The sequence below is a fragment of the Mauremys reevesii genome, linkage group 1 (assembly GCF_016161935.1).
Source record: "Mauremys reevesii isolate NIE-2019 linkage group 1, ASM1616193v1, whole genome shotgun sequence".
NCBI classification, from domain to species: Eukaryota; Metazoa; Chordata; order Testudines; family Geoemydidae; genus Mauremys; species Mauremys reevesii.
The window spans coordinates 5,845,143-5,860,829 of record NC_052623.1 but is presented as its reverse complement, the minus strand read 5'-3'; the positions used below and the strand labels follow the sequence as shown (position 1 = coordinate 5,860,829).

The 15,687-nt window shown below is 47.6% G+C and overlaps 1 protein-coding gene across 1 annotated transcript; it reads right to left on the bottom strand.

Moving 5' to 3' along the window:
- Positions 1–11,543: 11,543 nt before the first annotated feature.
- On the bottom strand, positions 11,544–12,491 carry LOC120399645 (olfactory receptor 52R1-like). The gene has a single exon (XM_039528099.1). The coding sequence runs from the start codon at positions 12,489–12,491 to the stop codon at positions 11,544–11,546; it is 948 nt and encodes a 315-aa protein (XP_039384033.1).
- Between the last annotated feature and the right edge of the window lie 3,196 nt (positions 12,492–15,687).

Sequence of the window (15,687 nt, the reverse complement as noted above, 5' to 3'; positions counted from 1 at the left end):
CGCACCTCCTGCTCATCATCTCGGGAATTAGCTCTCCAGCATATCATAGAATCATAGAATCTCAGGGTTGGAAGGGACCTCAGGAGGCATCTAGTCCAACCCCCTGCTCAAAGCAGGACCAAACCCAACTAAATCATCCCAGCCAGGGCTTTGTCAAGCCTGACCTAAAAAAGGAAGGAAAGGAGACCACCCCTATGGAGCGCCTCCTCCTGGACTCTGGCCCCCGTGTCCCTTCCGGACCCCAGTGCCCCTTTACCTTGGGGTCCTGCCCCCTGGCAATGCCCCCACATTCTGGGTCTCCCTTCCCAGGGGAACCCCCAACCCTCTATCTCCACCTTGCCTCAGTGGCTACTGCCACTCATCATCCAGCCCCCGCTCCCTGGGGCAGACTGCAGTCTGTCATGGCCACTCCTCACTGGCAAGAGGGTTGGACCAGCTGCCTCTGCCTAGTCCCAAGCTGCACCTCTGTAGCCCCAGGACCTTCGTAGGTGCTCACCAAAGCCTGCAGCCTGGAGGTTTACCAGGCTGGAGCTCCCCAGATCCCTTTGCCCTTTTCCCCTGCACTGCTCCGCTTCAGGTTCCTCGCTCCCAGGCAGCTAACCCTTCCCACGCCAGGGCTGGAGTCAGACTCTTTCAGCTCCTGGTCCCCAGCCCTCTTATCCGAGCCAGCTGAGGCCTGATTGAGCTGCCACACCTGTGGTCAGCTACCCAGGTGCTTTCACTCCTTTTCCCAGCCACAGCCCTCTCCAGGGCTGCTTTTACTCTTGGATCCCCAGGGCAGCCCTCTCCCAGGGCTGTTTTACCTCCTTCGGGTATGGAGCAGGGTGACCACCCCGCGACAGGCTAAGGAAAGGCCAAAGGTCAGTAAAACTGATTGGGAGGAAACATATGAAGAGAAAAAATGAGAAGGAAAATTGGGATTTCTTGAAGAGTTTATTAGATTGACAAAAAGCCACTAGTCCAGAAAGTAGAGAACTTTGGACAAAAACCCAGTTTACTGACAACGTGAAGGCAGCAACTGGGGGGATGGGATGGGAAGGAATATTTAACAAATGGGGGAAAAGGAAAATAGACAGAGCAAATAACACAAATTGGAATTTATGAAAATTGATAAGGGATGCTAAAAACATCATGGAAAAATCCTTGCTTGGAAGGTTTAAAGATCACAAAAAGGAGGTTATTAAAGTATATTGAGAACAAAGAAATTCCTAGAAAAGGTTTAGAGCAATTCTTTGAGGGATAAACAAAGTTTGTTAGTGTTGCAGGAAAGGTAGATACCTTTAAGATATAGTTGGGTTCTGCATTCGGAAAGAAGCAGTATGAGAAACATATATCACCTAAGAAGACAAGGATGGCGATAAACAGCATCTACAATTGAATCTTAGAGTTCCAAACACCAGAGTTACAAACTGACTAATCAAGCACACATCTCACTGGGAACCAGAAGTACATAGTGAGGCAGCCGGAGAGACTAAAAAAGGGGCAGAGGGAGGGAGGCAAATACAGCCCAGTTCTGTGTTAAACGTAAAATATTCAATAAAAATAGGGAAAGTTTAAAAAAAAAGATTTTACAAAGTTAAGAAACAAAGGAAAAGCTGGTCTGGGATTAATTCAAAAAATATAGGCATATAATTAATATATGGCATATAATTAATGCAAGTTAACAACATAGTTGATGGAAAACACAACTTGCAAATAAACCCAATTTCATCCTGAAATGAGAATACACTTTTGATTGATCAAGGGAACCAAGCAGATGCAATAGACTTTGATTTCTCTGAGGCATTTGTTTCAGTAGGGGAAAAATTCAGGCAAAAAATAGATAAAAACTGGCTAACTGACAGATCTCAGAAAGCAATTGTCAATTTGCCATTGCCAGTGAATGGGGCTGTTTCTGTGAGGTTCTGCAGGGATTTGTTCTTGGCCCACTGCTAATCAATATTTTCATCAACGATCTGGAAGCAAATAGAAAGTCACTTCAGATAAAATACGCAGATGACCCAAAGATTGGCACATTGATTACAATGCAGATGCCAGGGCAGGCACATTGACTGATCTAGGGCATTTGGTGATCTGGGGCCATGCAAACAAAATGTTTTAATACAGACAAATACAAAGAGGTCCTCTTGGAACAGGGAATGCAGGCTCGACCCACAGACTAGGGAACTGTATTATGGGATGCAGGACCCTGAGAAGGCTTTAGGGGTCATTGTAGACAACCCACTCATCGTGAGCTCACAGTGAGATGCTGTGGCCAAAAGCGCTGATGAGATCCTTGGATGCATAAACAAGGGAGTGGTGAGTTGGAGCAGGGGAAGGATTTTACCTCTGCACATGTTATTGGTGAAATCAACTGTGTCCACTCCCGGGTTCCACATTTCAGAAATGATGTCGAAAAACTGGAGGAGGCACAGAAAACAGCAACAAAAATGATTGGAGACTGGAGAAAATGCCAGTCAGAGAGAGTAACTTAAGGGGCTTCGTTTATTCAACTTGAATACCAATGATGTACTCTTTAATCTAGTGAAGAAAGGCAAAGCAGGACCCAGTCACTGGAATCTGAAGCCAGACAAATTCCAGTTGAAAATAAGGGCTAAGTTTTTAACACTCAGCGTGATTAACGTTTGCAACACACTGAGAATGGAAGTGGTGGATTCTCCAACTCCACATGGCTACAGATCCAGACTGGATGCTTTTCTGGAAGATCTGCTTGAGGGCTTGACTACACTTAAATAGCTACAATAGTGCTGCCATAGAGCTTCAAGGTAGACACTACTTACTCCGACGGCAGGGGTTCTCCCATCTGCGCGGTTAATCCGCCTCCCCAAGAGGTGGTAGCTAGGTCGATGGAAGAATTCTTCTGTTCACCTCATGCTGTCTGCACCAGGGTTAGGTTGATATAGCTATATCTCTCAGGGGGATTTTTTCAAAAAAGGCAAATGCAATGGGAGGTTGTGTAACAGGGTCTCGAGTCACCACCTCTGGTGCCTCCTGAGGTTTGCTCCAGGAATTAGCTCTTATCAACTGTGGAGCGCCCTCTGCGCGTGGTGTCTCGCCCGTTGTCTGCTCTGCTGCTTTGGGAACTGCCTTGCTCCCCGCTCAGGAGTATCCTCTTCAGGACACTGCCTCTGGCAGTGCCTACTACTCCACTCTCACCCCCTTTGGGGGGAGGGGGAGTAATGACAGCCGTTCAGCTTGCACCTGCCTCAGTGGCCAACCACAACCCCAAAGTCTAGTCCCTCACCTCAGGGGCAAGTTGCAGTCTGTCTTGGCCACCGTTCTCCATGGTCAGGTGCAGTGCAACAGGGTGTGGGGGGGAGACCCAGGCCCACCCGCTACTCTGGGTCCCGATCCAGGGACCCTCTAGCAGCAGCCTCTCTGCCCTCCTTTTCTACCCTCTTGTCCGACTATCTTCCCTAGGACACTTCCCCTTTGACTCCTTGCACCTTCTCGGCCCTTCTAGTCAGGGGTCGCAGCCAGGCAGGTAATGGGCCGGAGTTCTCCTCTGCTCCCCGGAGCCTGCCCAGCACTGCTCTGTCCAAGGTGCTACCTCTTTACCTCAGGAGCTAATCAGGGAGAGACTGCCCTCTCCTTTGCTAGGCAGCCTTTATATAGGGCCCAGCTTGGCCCTGACTGGCTGTCTCTTTCTTTGTCCTGACTGGCTCTCCACAGGCCTTTGCTGATTGGCTGCCAGTCTGCACAGTCTCTCTGGCCTGTTCCAGCCCATTTTCTCATGGAGTCGGCGTAGCCGCCCCACTACAGGTCGTAATAATGGAAGCATAACATGCAAATCATGTCTAGTGATACTACTCACCTACATGGCGCCGGTTAGGCCTCAGCTGAAGTATTGTGTCTAGTTTGGGTCACCAATGTATAGGAAGGATGTAGAGAAACTGGAAAGGATCCAGAGGCAAGCGACAACGATGATCAAAGGGATAGAAGGCAAGCCATGCGAGCAAGGGCCGAAGCAACCATTTGTGCCCTGTTTGGAAAAGAGGCGATTGAGGGGGAGATGGGAGCAGTCTTCAGATATTTGAAAGGCTGCGATAAGAAAAATGGAGGAAAGTGATTCTCTCTTGCTGCAGAGCACAGGACAACAGGCAGTGGGTTCAAACTCCAGCATAGCAGATTTAGATTAGATCTGAGAAAAAAACTTCCTAACTTTAAAGAATGGGAGGAAAATGGACCAGATGCCTTGGGTGCTTGTGGAAACTCCTTTGCTGGAGGTATCCCAAAGGTGGCGGGACAGAAATCTCTTTGAGATGATTTAGACACAACACATCCTACATCTTGGCAAGGGGTCAGACTAGCCCACCCTTTCATTCTTTTCTAACCCCATGGCTCTATGATTCTATAATGTAAAATCCTAGAGTGGAACAGGTCTTAGTCACATATGAGTTATGAAGTTTGATTCAGGGGTAATTAGGTAAAATTGAATGGACTGTGCTATACAGGACGTCAGGCTGGATGATCAAATGGTCCCTTCTGACCTTAAATCATATGAATCTATGACAAAGAAAGTAGATCAGGCATTTGTATCTACTATGTTTCACAAAACACGAACAACTGGACATTTAATTACATTGAAAATCTGAACATCTAACACCAATAAAGAGAATAGTTTACATTATACCTATTTGGTCTCTGGTACTCCGTTCCAATGACATAACTGGAGCTAACAGCTTAGCTGAATGGTACTCACCAATGGATTGGCCATTGTAGATAGTTCTGCTGGCACCCTTAGTTAAGGCTGTCTGACCCCTTCAATTGGGAGACCTCATTTTCTTTTGTTTATAAGTTTGCCAAACTTTAACTGTTTGGACTTATCTTTGCAATGCTGGGTGTCTGCTTCCAGCTTAATTGTATTTGGAAACACAATACAAAGCAGAACACAAGGCATAACAGTTCATCTGATGTCTCAAATGAAGCAAGGAGAGAATATGTCTTGTCCATGTTGAAAAATTCCTATAATCAGGGGCGGCTCTAGAAATCGGGCTGCCCCAAGCAGCGCGGAGCGCTGCGCCGCCCTTCCCCGGTCCCGCGGCGGGTCCCCTCTTCCCGCGGCTCGGTTGAGCTCCTGCTCGCCCCCTGCCAGTCCACCAGACCACGGACCCGGGGGACCTGCGCTCATGCCAGTCGGAGCTCAGAGCAGCTGGAGCGGCGGGACCGGGACGGCGCCCGCGGCGCACGCAGGTCGGCGGTCTCGTCCGGGTGGCGGCGGACCTGCAGCACGCATGCGCGGCGGCCCACGAGCCCCAATGCCGCCCCGCCCGCGCCGCCCGCCCCGCGCCGCTGGCTTAGGGCTGGGGCTGCCCCCTGCCCTATAATTATTCCAGTGAAGTGCCCTTCCACGTCAATGATTTGCAGCATATAAAAGTCAGGTAACGACTCCCTCCCTCCCCCACTCAACCCAGTTAACAGCCAGAGCCTGGAGATGCAAGGGGAGAGGAGCTGACAGTGTCTGTGCATTAATGCACATCTGGCTCCTGAGGTCTTTACTCAGCTCTTACTCCAAGGGAAAAAAATTTTCTGTCTGGCATGAGCAAAATACAGGGCGTGGCCTCCAAATTTGGCCTTGTATTGTACATCTACTAACACCTTTCATCATGAAGCATCCACTGTGCCACTCAAATACAGCCGCCTCAGGGCGTGAGGCCATTGTCAGGGGTGGGTGGATGTCCACAGAAAGGAACGGCATTTGGCAGTGATACTGGAGCAAACTCACCCCTGTGGCGAGCAGATGTTTAATGGCTGTGCAGAGCATAAAGGACAATCGACCTATTCTCTATCCCATCATTCCTATGTTGCTCTTGGTTTGTCCAGCAGGTGAGCTCCTCTGCTAGAGATGGGTACCTGTGAATATTGAAGTGGAAGTGTCTTCCCTGGGAATCCCAGTCCCACACCTCATTCACCCCAGCAGCTGTGTCAACAAAAATAAAAATAGGGGTGTGCACCGTTTATTATATAGCTCCGTGCAATCCCAGTGGGGTTCGCTCGGCCTCTAGAGGAGAAGTGGCATCTGGATTTTAGCAGGCTGGAGACCAGAGACACTCTAGCCAATGTCTTTCTTTCCATGTCTGCACATCTGTGTTTTTTGTCCAGCTTTAGGAGTAAACAGTAATTAAGGGACATTCCCAAAGGGAGATGAGAACTCTTGGCATCTGTGCTAACTCAGAGAGGAATTGGCTGCTTTGTGTATTTATGCATATTTGAAAATTATAGTTGATTAGGAAGAAAACTAGGGATACTGCCTAGGCCTCCATAGAGTCTGATACCCTGTAAATGCCCAGGATGGCTTGGTAGATAGCAGACAGACAGATCTGGAGACAGATGACTGAGGGGACACACGAGCACTTTCTACAGAAATAAAGGGCTGTCGCTAAGACCTCAAAAATCAGTAATTCTCATCAAGAACTAACAAGTCCCTATGAACATATCCCCATTATACAGAGAGGTAAACTCAGGCATAGGGAGACGTGTCTTGGCGGAGGTCCCACAGAGAATGACAGACAGAACTCAGGAGTCCTGATTTACCCACTCTAACCACCATCTCCGCTTTAGTAACTGAGTTCTTGACAAGAGGGGAATGGACTCATGGTCTAGGAGGGTCCGTTCGCTGGGTGGGTGTGATGAATTTCCCATCGTGTAACCTGGAACTGGGATACCAGTGAGCCCTCTGATATACCAGTCTGGGCTCCCTTTCACACTATGAGACTATGGGAAGCCGCTATCCTTTCCAGGTCTTGCACTTACACAGCCATACACAGACAGGAACACCCCCAGCTGCGGTTACATTAATGCTTTCACTAGCCACCCATGAACCAGCAATAGAGAGGTTCCAGCCAGTTCCTCCACCCCCAGCTCCCCAGCCTGGGACCCCAGTGCTTTACCATTTTCCCCTTGTCAGGAGCCTGAGCAGTGGAAGTTTATTACCCAGTCTGCTCCTCTCTCAGTGTGGAGAGGACAATGCACCAACTCCATTTCCTGAGGAGATTTCCCTTTTGCATTTCAAACACTCTGTTTTAGGGCAAATATGTAAAAGAGATTTATTAAGTACAGAAAGATTTTAAGTGACTATACGTAAAAGCGTACAGTTCAAAGTTCGTTACCTCAGAAATAAACAAAATTGCAATGTATGTTCTATACACTAGACAGGATAACATGAGGGGGAAAGGAGTCCAGGAGAGCTGGCTGTATTTTAAAGAATCCTTATTGAGGTTGCAGGAAAAAAACATCCCAGTGTGTAGAAAAAAAATATGGCAGGTGACCAGCTTGGCTTAACAGTGAAATCCTTGCTGATCTTAAACACAAAAAATAAGTTAACAAGAAGTGGAAGCTTGAACAAATGACCAGGGAGGAGTATAAAAATATTGCTCAGGCATGCGGGAGTAAAATCAGGAAGGCCAAATCACACTTGGAGTTGCAGCTAGCAAGGCATGTTAAGAGTAATAAGAAGGGTTTCTTCAGGTATGTCAGCAACAAGAAGAAGGTCAGGGAAAGTGTGGGCCCCTTGCTGAATTGGGGAGGCAACTTTATGACAGAAGATGTGGAAAAAGTTAATTTACTCAATGCTTTTTTTCCCTCTGTCTTCACAAACAAGCTCAGTTCCCAGACTGCTGCACTGGGCAGCACAGCATGGGAAGGAAGTGACCAGCTCTCTGTGGAGAAAGAAATGGTTCAGGACTATTTAGAGAAGCAGGATGAGCACAAGTCCATGGGGCCGGATGTGCTGCATCCGAGGGTGCTAAAGGAGTTGGCAGATGTGATTGCAGAGCCTTTGGCCATTATCTTTGAAAACTCATGGCCATTGGGGGAGGTTGCGGATGACTGGAAAAAGGCTACTGTAGTGCCCATCTTCGAAAAAGGGAAGAAGGAGAATCCAAGGAAATACAGACCAGTCAGTCTCACCTCAGTCCCTGGAAAAGTCATGGAGCAGGTCCTCGAGGAATCAATTCTGAAGCACAGAGGGCAGCGGAAAGTGATCAGGAGCAGTCAACATGGATTCACCAAGGGCAAGTCATGCCTGACTAACCTATTTGCCTTCTATGAGGAGATAATTGGGTCTATGGATGAGGGAAAAGAAGTGGATGTGTTATTCCTTGACTTCAGCAGAGCTTTTGATGCAGTCTCCCACAGTATTCTTGCCCACATGTTAAAGTAGTATGAGCTGGATGAATGGACTATAAGGTGGATAGAAAGCTGGCTAGATCGTTGGGCTCAATGGGTAGTGATCAATGGCTCCATGTCTAGTTGGCAGCCGTTTTCTAGTGGAGTGCCCCAAGGGTCGGTCCTGGGGCAGGTTTTGTTCAATATCTTAATTAATGATCTGGAGGATGGAGTGGACTGAACTCTCAGCAAGTTTGCAGATGACACTAAACTGGGAGGAGTGGTTGATACGCTGGAGGGTAGGGATAGGATGTAGAGGGACCTATACAAATTGGAGGATTGGGCCAAAAGAAATATGATGAGGTTGAACAAGGACAAGTGCAGAGTCCTGCACTTAGGATGGAAGAATCCCATGCGCCGCTACAGACTAGGGACCGAATGGCTGGGCAGCAGTTCTGCAGAAAAGGACCTAGGGGTTACGGTGGACGAAAAGCTGAATATGAGTCAACAGTGTGCTCTTGTTGCCAAGAAGGCTAATGGCATTTTGGACTGTATAAGTAGGGGCATTTCCAGCAGATCGAGGGACGTGATCATTCCCCTCTATTCGACACTGGTGAGACCTCATTTGGAGGTCTCCAAATGTGTGGGGCACCCAGTGTCTTGCACTGGGACCATATGTGCCAGTTTGGTGCCCCACACTACAAGAAGGATGTGGAAAAATTGGAAAGAGTCCAGCGGAGGGCAACAAAAATGATTAGGGGGCTGGAGCACATGACTTATGAGGAGAGGCTGAGGGAACTGGGATTGTTTAGTCTGCAGAAGAGAAGAATGAGATAGGATTTGATAGCTGCTTTCAACTACCTGAAAGGGGGTTCCAAAGAGGATGGAGCTCGGCTGTTCTCAGTGGTACCAGATGACAGAACAAGGAATAATGGTCTCAAGTTGCAGTGGGGGAGGTCTAGGTTGGATAATAGGAAAAACGTTTTCACTAAGAGGGTGGTGAAACACTGGAATGGGTTACCTAGGGAGGTGGTGGAATGTCCTTCCTTAGAGGTTTTTAAGGCCCGGCTTGACAAAATCCTGACTGGGATGATTTAGTTGGGGTTAGTCCTGCTTTGAGCAGGGGGTTGGACTAGATGACCTCCTGAGGTCCCTTCCAAATCTGATATTTTGTGATTCTAGGAACTAGGGGCCACCAAATGAAATTAATGGGCATCACGTTTAAAACAAATAAAAGGAAGTTCTTCTTCACACAGCGCACAGTCAACTTGTGGAATTCCTTGCCTGAGGAGGTTGTGAAGGCTAGGACTATAGCAGTGTTTGAAAGAGAACCAGATAAATTCATGAAGATTAAGTCCATTAATGGCTATTAGCCAGGACGCGTAAGGAATGGTGTCCCTAGCCTCTGTTTGTCAGAGAGTGGTGATGGACGGCAGGAGAGAGATCACTTCATCGTTACCTGTTAGGTTCACTCCCTCTAGGACACCTGGCATTGGGCACTGTCAGTAGACAGGATACTGGGCTAGATGGACCTTTGGTCTGACCCACTCTGGACATTTTTATGTTCTAATGAGGTATCTGCCTTTTACACCTGGGGAAACTGAAGCAGCAGGAATGGATGTGTCTTGCACTGGGACCATATCTCATGCATCCCTAGCTGCCTATACATTGCTTTTTCTCTCTGAGACCTGGCTCATATGGTCCATGCAGCAGCACAGAGGCCTGGTACTCTCTCTCCATTGCTATATCTAGTGCAGGGGATCGAACCAATTTACAGTAGGGCTGCACCCAATTACACCAGCTGAGCATTTGTCCTAAGTCATTGAAGTAAAGATAAAGCATCAACAGAGACCAGTGAGCTGAGAACCAAGAGTCCAAGCTCTGCCACAGATTCGCTGTGTGACCTTGGGCTCAGCCTCTGGATGCATTAAATGGAGATGATTATTTATTATGTCTAGTGTGCTGCTACTGAAAGGCCCGAATCAGAGTCACAGACTGCACTGATTTGGTTGCTTGCAGCACGTAGTTGGGTTCTATGCTCTGTGTAGAGTTCCAGGCAGCGTGTGGTCTCTGGTAAACAAGCAAGACAAGGCTGAAGACTGAGCTGGGTGGAAACCTGTTTTTGTGGCTGTAGTTTTTAGCTATTTCATAAATTCCTCCTGTTTAAGAAGGACGGCAACTCCATTGACCATGACACACAAATTGCACTCATTGCATCTAATACAACCCAGAGGAGCAAAGCCAGTTCATGGCCAGAGCAGTGGTGCTGCGCGGGAGGGGGGGGCAGGACTCCTGGTTCCTATTCTCAGATCTGGCATCGACTCATTGTGTGGTGTTGAGTAAATCACTTAGCTCAGTCTGTCCATGACATGGGTATATTGCTGCATAGCAACGAAGCTAAGGAGCTTATACATGTAGAGACTAAACCATCACGCAGAACATATGTTAGACTCAGCTCCACTGTCCAGCTTCAGCCCCTGGGCAATGGGTGCCCTGTAGCTCCAGATAAGGTGCCCTGTACGTGTGTAAATAGCTGACTAATGGTAGCTGTGCCACTGATCTCCCTCCCTATCAGCTACCAAAGCCACCCTGGCCGATGCCCAGCATCCAGCTTTCCCAGCTAACACGGGGGCTTATTCTTCAGCCTCTCTCAGCTGTTATTGCCCTAGCTTCAAAGCTCATCTCTTGCCCTGCCCCCGAGGCCTGGCTCAGGACAAAGGGCTCCCAGCCAATACCCAATGCAGGGACCCTGCCTGCTACAGGCCCCCAGCAAAGAGGAAGAAAAGGGAGCTGAAAGCTAAAGAAATAAGCCTCACAATGGTCTCTTCACTCAGGAGTCTGTAGCTGAGCTTTAGGGCCCACGAGCCGTCTGAAGCACAATCTCTCCCGCCTGTAACGTAAACCCGCTCCTAACTCTCAGTTGCTTTTATACAGCTTCCTGGCTTCCCTCTCCACTCCTGATTGCCCTGAAGGCCCCAGCGCTGCATCCACTGCAGGCTACTTGTCAGGCTGCAGAGGGAGCCCAGCTGGGGGCTGGGGGCAGGGAGGGGGAGATGATCCAGTGAGTGGCTGGGGATGGGGAGAAGAGCAGTGAGCAACAAGGGTGGGCTTTGGAGGAAAAGGCAGAAGAGAGGTAGGGTCTTGCTGGAGGAAGTGGAAAAGGGGGCAGGGCCTTGGGGGAATAGGCAGGGCGGGGCATAGTGAAGGCCCTCAGGGGTCCAGTTAAAAGCAATTAGAAAGATGGGATCCCTATGTTAAGTGTTGTACACAGACCGATTCCCCAGTCTGTCACGTTGACACAGCACAGTAAGGTCAGGAAATGGTTTAATGTCTCTTTGATTGTCCAGTCAGTGAATCAGGGAAGAGGTCCCAGCACCATGTCACCAGCCAGCTCTGCATGGAGCTCGGTCTGCGAGCCAGAGCACCAGGAGAAAACTTTAGGTCCCTTTATGAGTAAAAAGCCGGAGCAGTCTGTCCCGGATCTGTTTGGTCCTCACCCCATAGATGATGGGGTTTAGTGTGGGTGGCACCAGGAGGTTCACGTTGCCAATGAGAACACGGAAATGCAGGGCCACATTCTGGTCAAACCGGTACGTGAGGGAGGAGAAGAGAGCTGGGATGAAAAAGGCTAAGATGGAACAGAGGTGGGAGCTGCAGGTCCCAAAAGTCTTAAGCCGGGCGTCCTTTGTGGGGAGGCTAAAGATGGCCCTTAGAATCTGGGTATAGGACAATGCAACAAAAAACATATCCAGACCCTTTACACAGAATAGCACAAAGAGTCCGTAGTAACTACTGATCCGGGTATCAGTGCAAGCAAGCTTCACCACGGCTATGTGCATGCAGTGTGTGTCGGGGATGATGTTGGTTTTGCAATATGGCCATTGCCTTGTCAGGAGGGGATAGGGCAGTATGAGCATGCCGCTGCGCAGCACCACGGCCAGTCCGATCTTCACCACCACGGGGTTTGTCAGGATGGTGGAATGTCTAAGGGGATGGCAGATGGCCATGTAGCGATCCAAAGCCATGGCCACAAGGATCCCAGACTCCATCACTGAGAAGCAGCGAAGGAAATACATCTGGGTGAGGCAGGCACTGAAATCGATCTCCCTGGAATTGAACCAGAAGATGCTCAGCATTTTGGGCAGGGTGGATGTAGACAGGACCAAGTCGGTGATGGCCAGCATGCAGAGGAAATAGTACATGGGGGCACGGAGGCTCTGCTCCATTTTCACGACAAACAGGATGGTGAAGTTCCCCAAGATGGCTATGGCATACATGGTGCAGAAGGGGATGGAGATCCAGACATGGGCAGCCTCCAGGCCAGGAATGCCCAGAAGGATGAAGGTGGAGGGGTAGGAGAAGTCAGTTGTGTTGGAATCTGCCATGTAGTAGGGGAGAAGGTCTCCAGCTCTGAGGCAGAACGATGTCTCCTGCACGTACCGTATGTTATCCTGACCTCCTGTATGTGCCAAGATTCTAGGGTGATGGTCGAAGTACAAATGCCTGGATGGAGAGACAAGGTTAATATGAGACACTACATGCACTCCTGGAAGCTGTTCTCAAGGGTGAGGCAGATTTTTCACTCTTCACAAATTGAAAAAATGACATTTTCACTATTCAGAGAAATAAATCATGAACAACTGACCATACTAATGCCAATTCCATATTTTATGGTGTTCCGTGCATCAAGAATTCCTACATAACTTGGTATGGGAAACCTTAAGAGGCACCAGTGGGAAACATGAGTGTGGATACTGGTTATTCATCATTGTTCCTTAATGCAAAGAAAGCCAGGCTAGGAGTCCATGCTGTAGGGAGTTCCCCATTCACCCAGTTGCTCAAAATCTAAGAGTGGAAAAGAAACAAAGCTTTGACCAAACATGTACCAGAGGGAAAAAAAAAATAGAAACAAATCCAACTAGAAACAAATTCAGAGAAAAGACCTGGGTGTCATTGAGAGGAGCCCCATGGAAATAGTTGCTCATTCACAGCCATGGCCAAAACAAAGACAATGTTTGGATGCCTAAGGAACGGGGTGGACAATAACCTGCCTTGGACACGCGCTGAGTAGTGGACACTCAGTCTCTTTATATCTATAAAGGATATAGCCGATAGAAAGGGGATTTCTGAGACACGCTGTGAGAATGGGAGTGGCTGCCATATGCTGACAGACTGAAAAGTCTGGGACTGTTTAGTTTAGAGAAGAGACAAAGAAGGGGGCATATGATAGAGGAGAGCAAAATGAAGAAAGAACTGATGACATTTAAATGGACAAACACAGAACAGTTTCCAACCAGTAACATTTATAGACACTTAGTGTTTCAAAAGAGCTAATTTCCCCAAAGGATACATGGTCAAGAGATAGTTGTGTTCTGCATTTGGAGAGAAGCAGTATAAGATACTCGTATCACATGAGGTGATGAAATAGTTTCCAGTCCATTAGAAGACAAGGATGGCGATAAACAGCATCTACAATTGAATCTTAGAGTTCTAAACACCAGAGTTACGAACTGACTGATCAAGCGCACATCTCACTTGGAACCAGAAGTACACAGTGAGGCAGCCGGAGAGCCAAAAAATCCAAAAAGAAAGGCGGGGGTTAGGAGGAGCAAAATCCAGGACAGTTCTGTGTTAAACGTAAAGTATTCAGTAAAAAAAGGAAAGATTTAAAAGAAAGATTTTACAAAATTAAGAAATAATGGAAAAACTGGTCTGGGATTATTTAAACAATAAAGTCGTGGGGGTATAATTAATGCCTGTCAACAACATGGTGTATGGAAAACATGTCTTGTCAAATAAACACAATTTCATCCTGAAATGAGAGTGCACTTTTGATTGATCCTGGGAACCAAGCAGATGCAATAGCGTTTGATTTCTCTGAGGCATTTGTTTCAGTAGGGGAAAAAATAAGATAAAAAAATGCACACTATACAATATCAGTAGAGCACAAGTAAAGTGGACTAAAAACTGGCTATCTGAGAGATCTGAGAAAGCAGTTGTCAATGGGCCATTGCCACTGAATGGGGGTGTTTTTATGACGTTCGTCAGGGATCCATTTATGGCCCAATAAAGTTCAATATGTTCATCAATGATTTGGAAGCAAACAGAAAATCACCTCAGATAAAATTTGTGGACAACCCAAAGATTGGCAGATTGGTTACAAAGAAGAGGCCAGAGCAGGCACACTGATTGACCTGGAACATTTGCTGAGATGGGCCCATGCAAACAAAATGTTTTAATACCGACAATTACAAAGGGATCCTCTCGGAACAGTGAATGCAGGCTCGACCCACAGACTAGGGAACTGTATTATGGGATGCAGGACCCTGAAAAGAATTTCAGGTCACCGTAGAAACCCATCTCATCATGAGCTTCCAGTGTGATGCTCTGGTCAAAAGCGCTGAGGTGATCCTTGGATGCATAAACAGGGGAGCGATAAATTAGAGCAGGCGGGAGGTTTTACGTCTGCACATGGTATTGGTGAAACCGACTGCATCCAGTCCTGGGATCCACATTTCAGAAATTATGTTGAAAAACTGGAGAAGGCACAGAAAACAGCAATAAAAATGATTGGAGCTTCATTTATTCATCTTAAATACCAATGACGTGCTCTTTAACCTAGTGAAGAAAGGCAGAGCAACACCTAATCACTGCAATCTGAAGCCAGACAAATTCCAGTTGGAAATAAGGGCCAAGAATTTAGCAGTCAGGGCAATTAATATTTGGAACATATTGAGAAGGGAAGTGGCGGATTCTCCAACTCCCCATGGCTACAGATCCAGACTGGATGCTTTTCTGGAAGATCTGCTTGAGGGCTTGCCTACACTTAAAATGCTACAATAGTGCTGCCATAGAGCTTCAATGACGGTTCTCCCATCAGCGCAGTTAATCCACCTCTCCAAGAGGTGGTAGAAAGGTCGATAGAAGAATTCTTCCATTGACCTAATGACGGCCACACCAGGGTTAGGTTGACACAGCTACATCTCTCAGGGGTGTGGATATTTTCAAAAAAGGCAAATGCAATGTTAGGTTGTATTAATGGATGCATAACATGCAAATCATGGGTGGTGATAGTACTCATCTACTTGGCACTGGGTAGGCCTTAGCTGGAGTATTGTGTCTAGTTTGGGTCACTGATGTATAGGAAGGATGTAGAGAAACTGGAAAGGAGCCAGAGGCAAACAACAAGGATGATCAAAGGGATAGAAGGCAAGCCATGTGAGCAAGGGCCGAAGCAACCATTTGTGTTTGGTTTGGAAAAGAGGAGATTGAGGGGGAGATGGGAGCAGTCTTCAGATACTTGAAAGGCTGCGATAAGAAAGATGGAGGAAAGTTATTCTCTCTTGCCGCAGAGCACAGGACAACAGGCAGTGGGTTCAAATTCCAGCATAGCAGATTTCTATTATATCTGAGAAAAAACTTCCTAACTGTAAGACCAGGAGGACAATGGAACAGATGCCTTGGGAGGTTGTGGAAGCCAAAGGTGGCGGGACACCCAAATCTCTGGGATGGTTTAAATACAACACATCCTGCATCTTGGCAGGGAGTCAGACTGGCTGATGCTTGCATGTTTCTATCCCC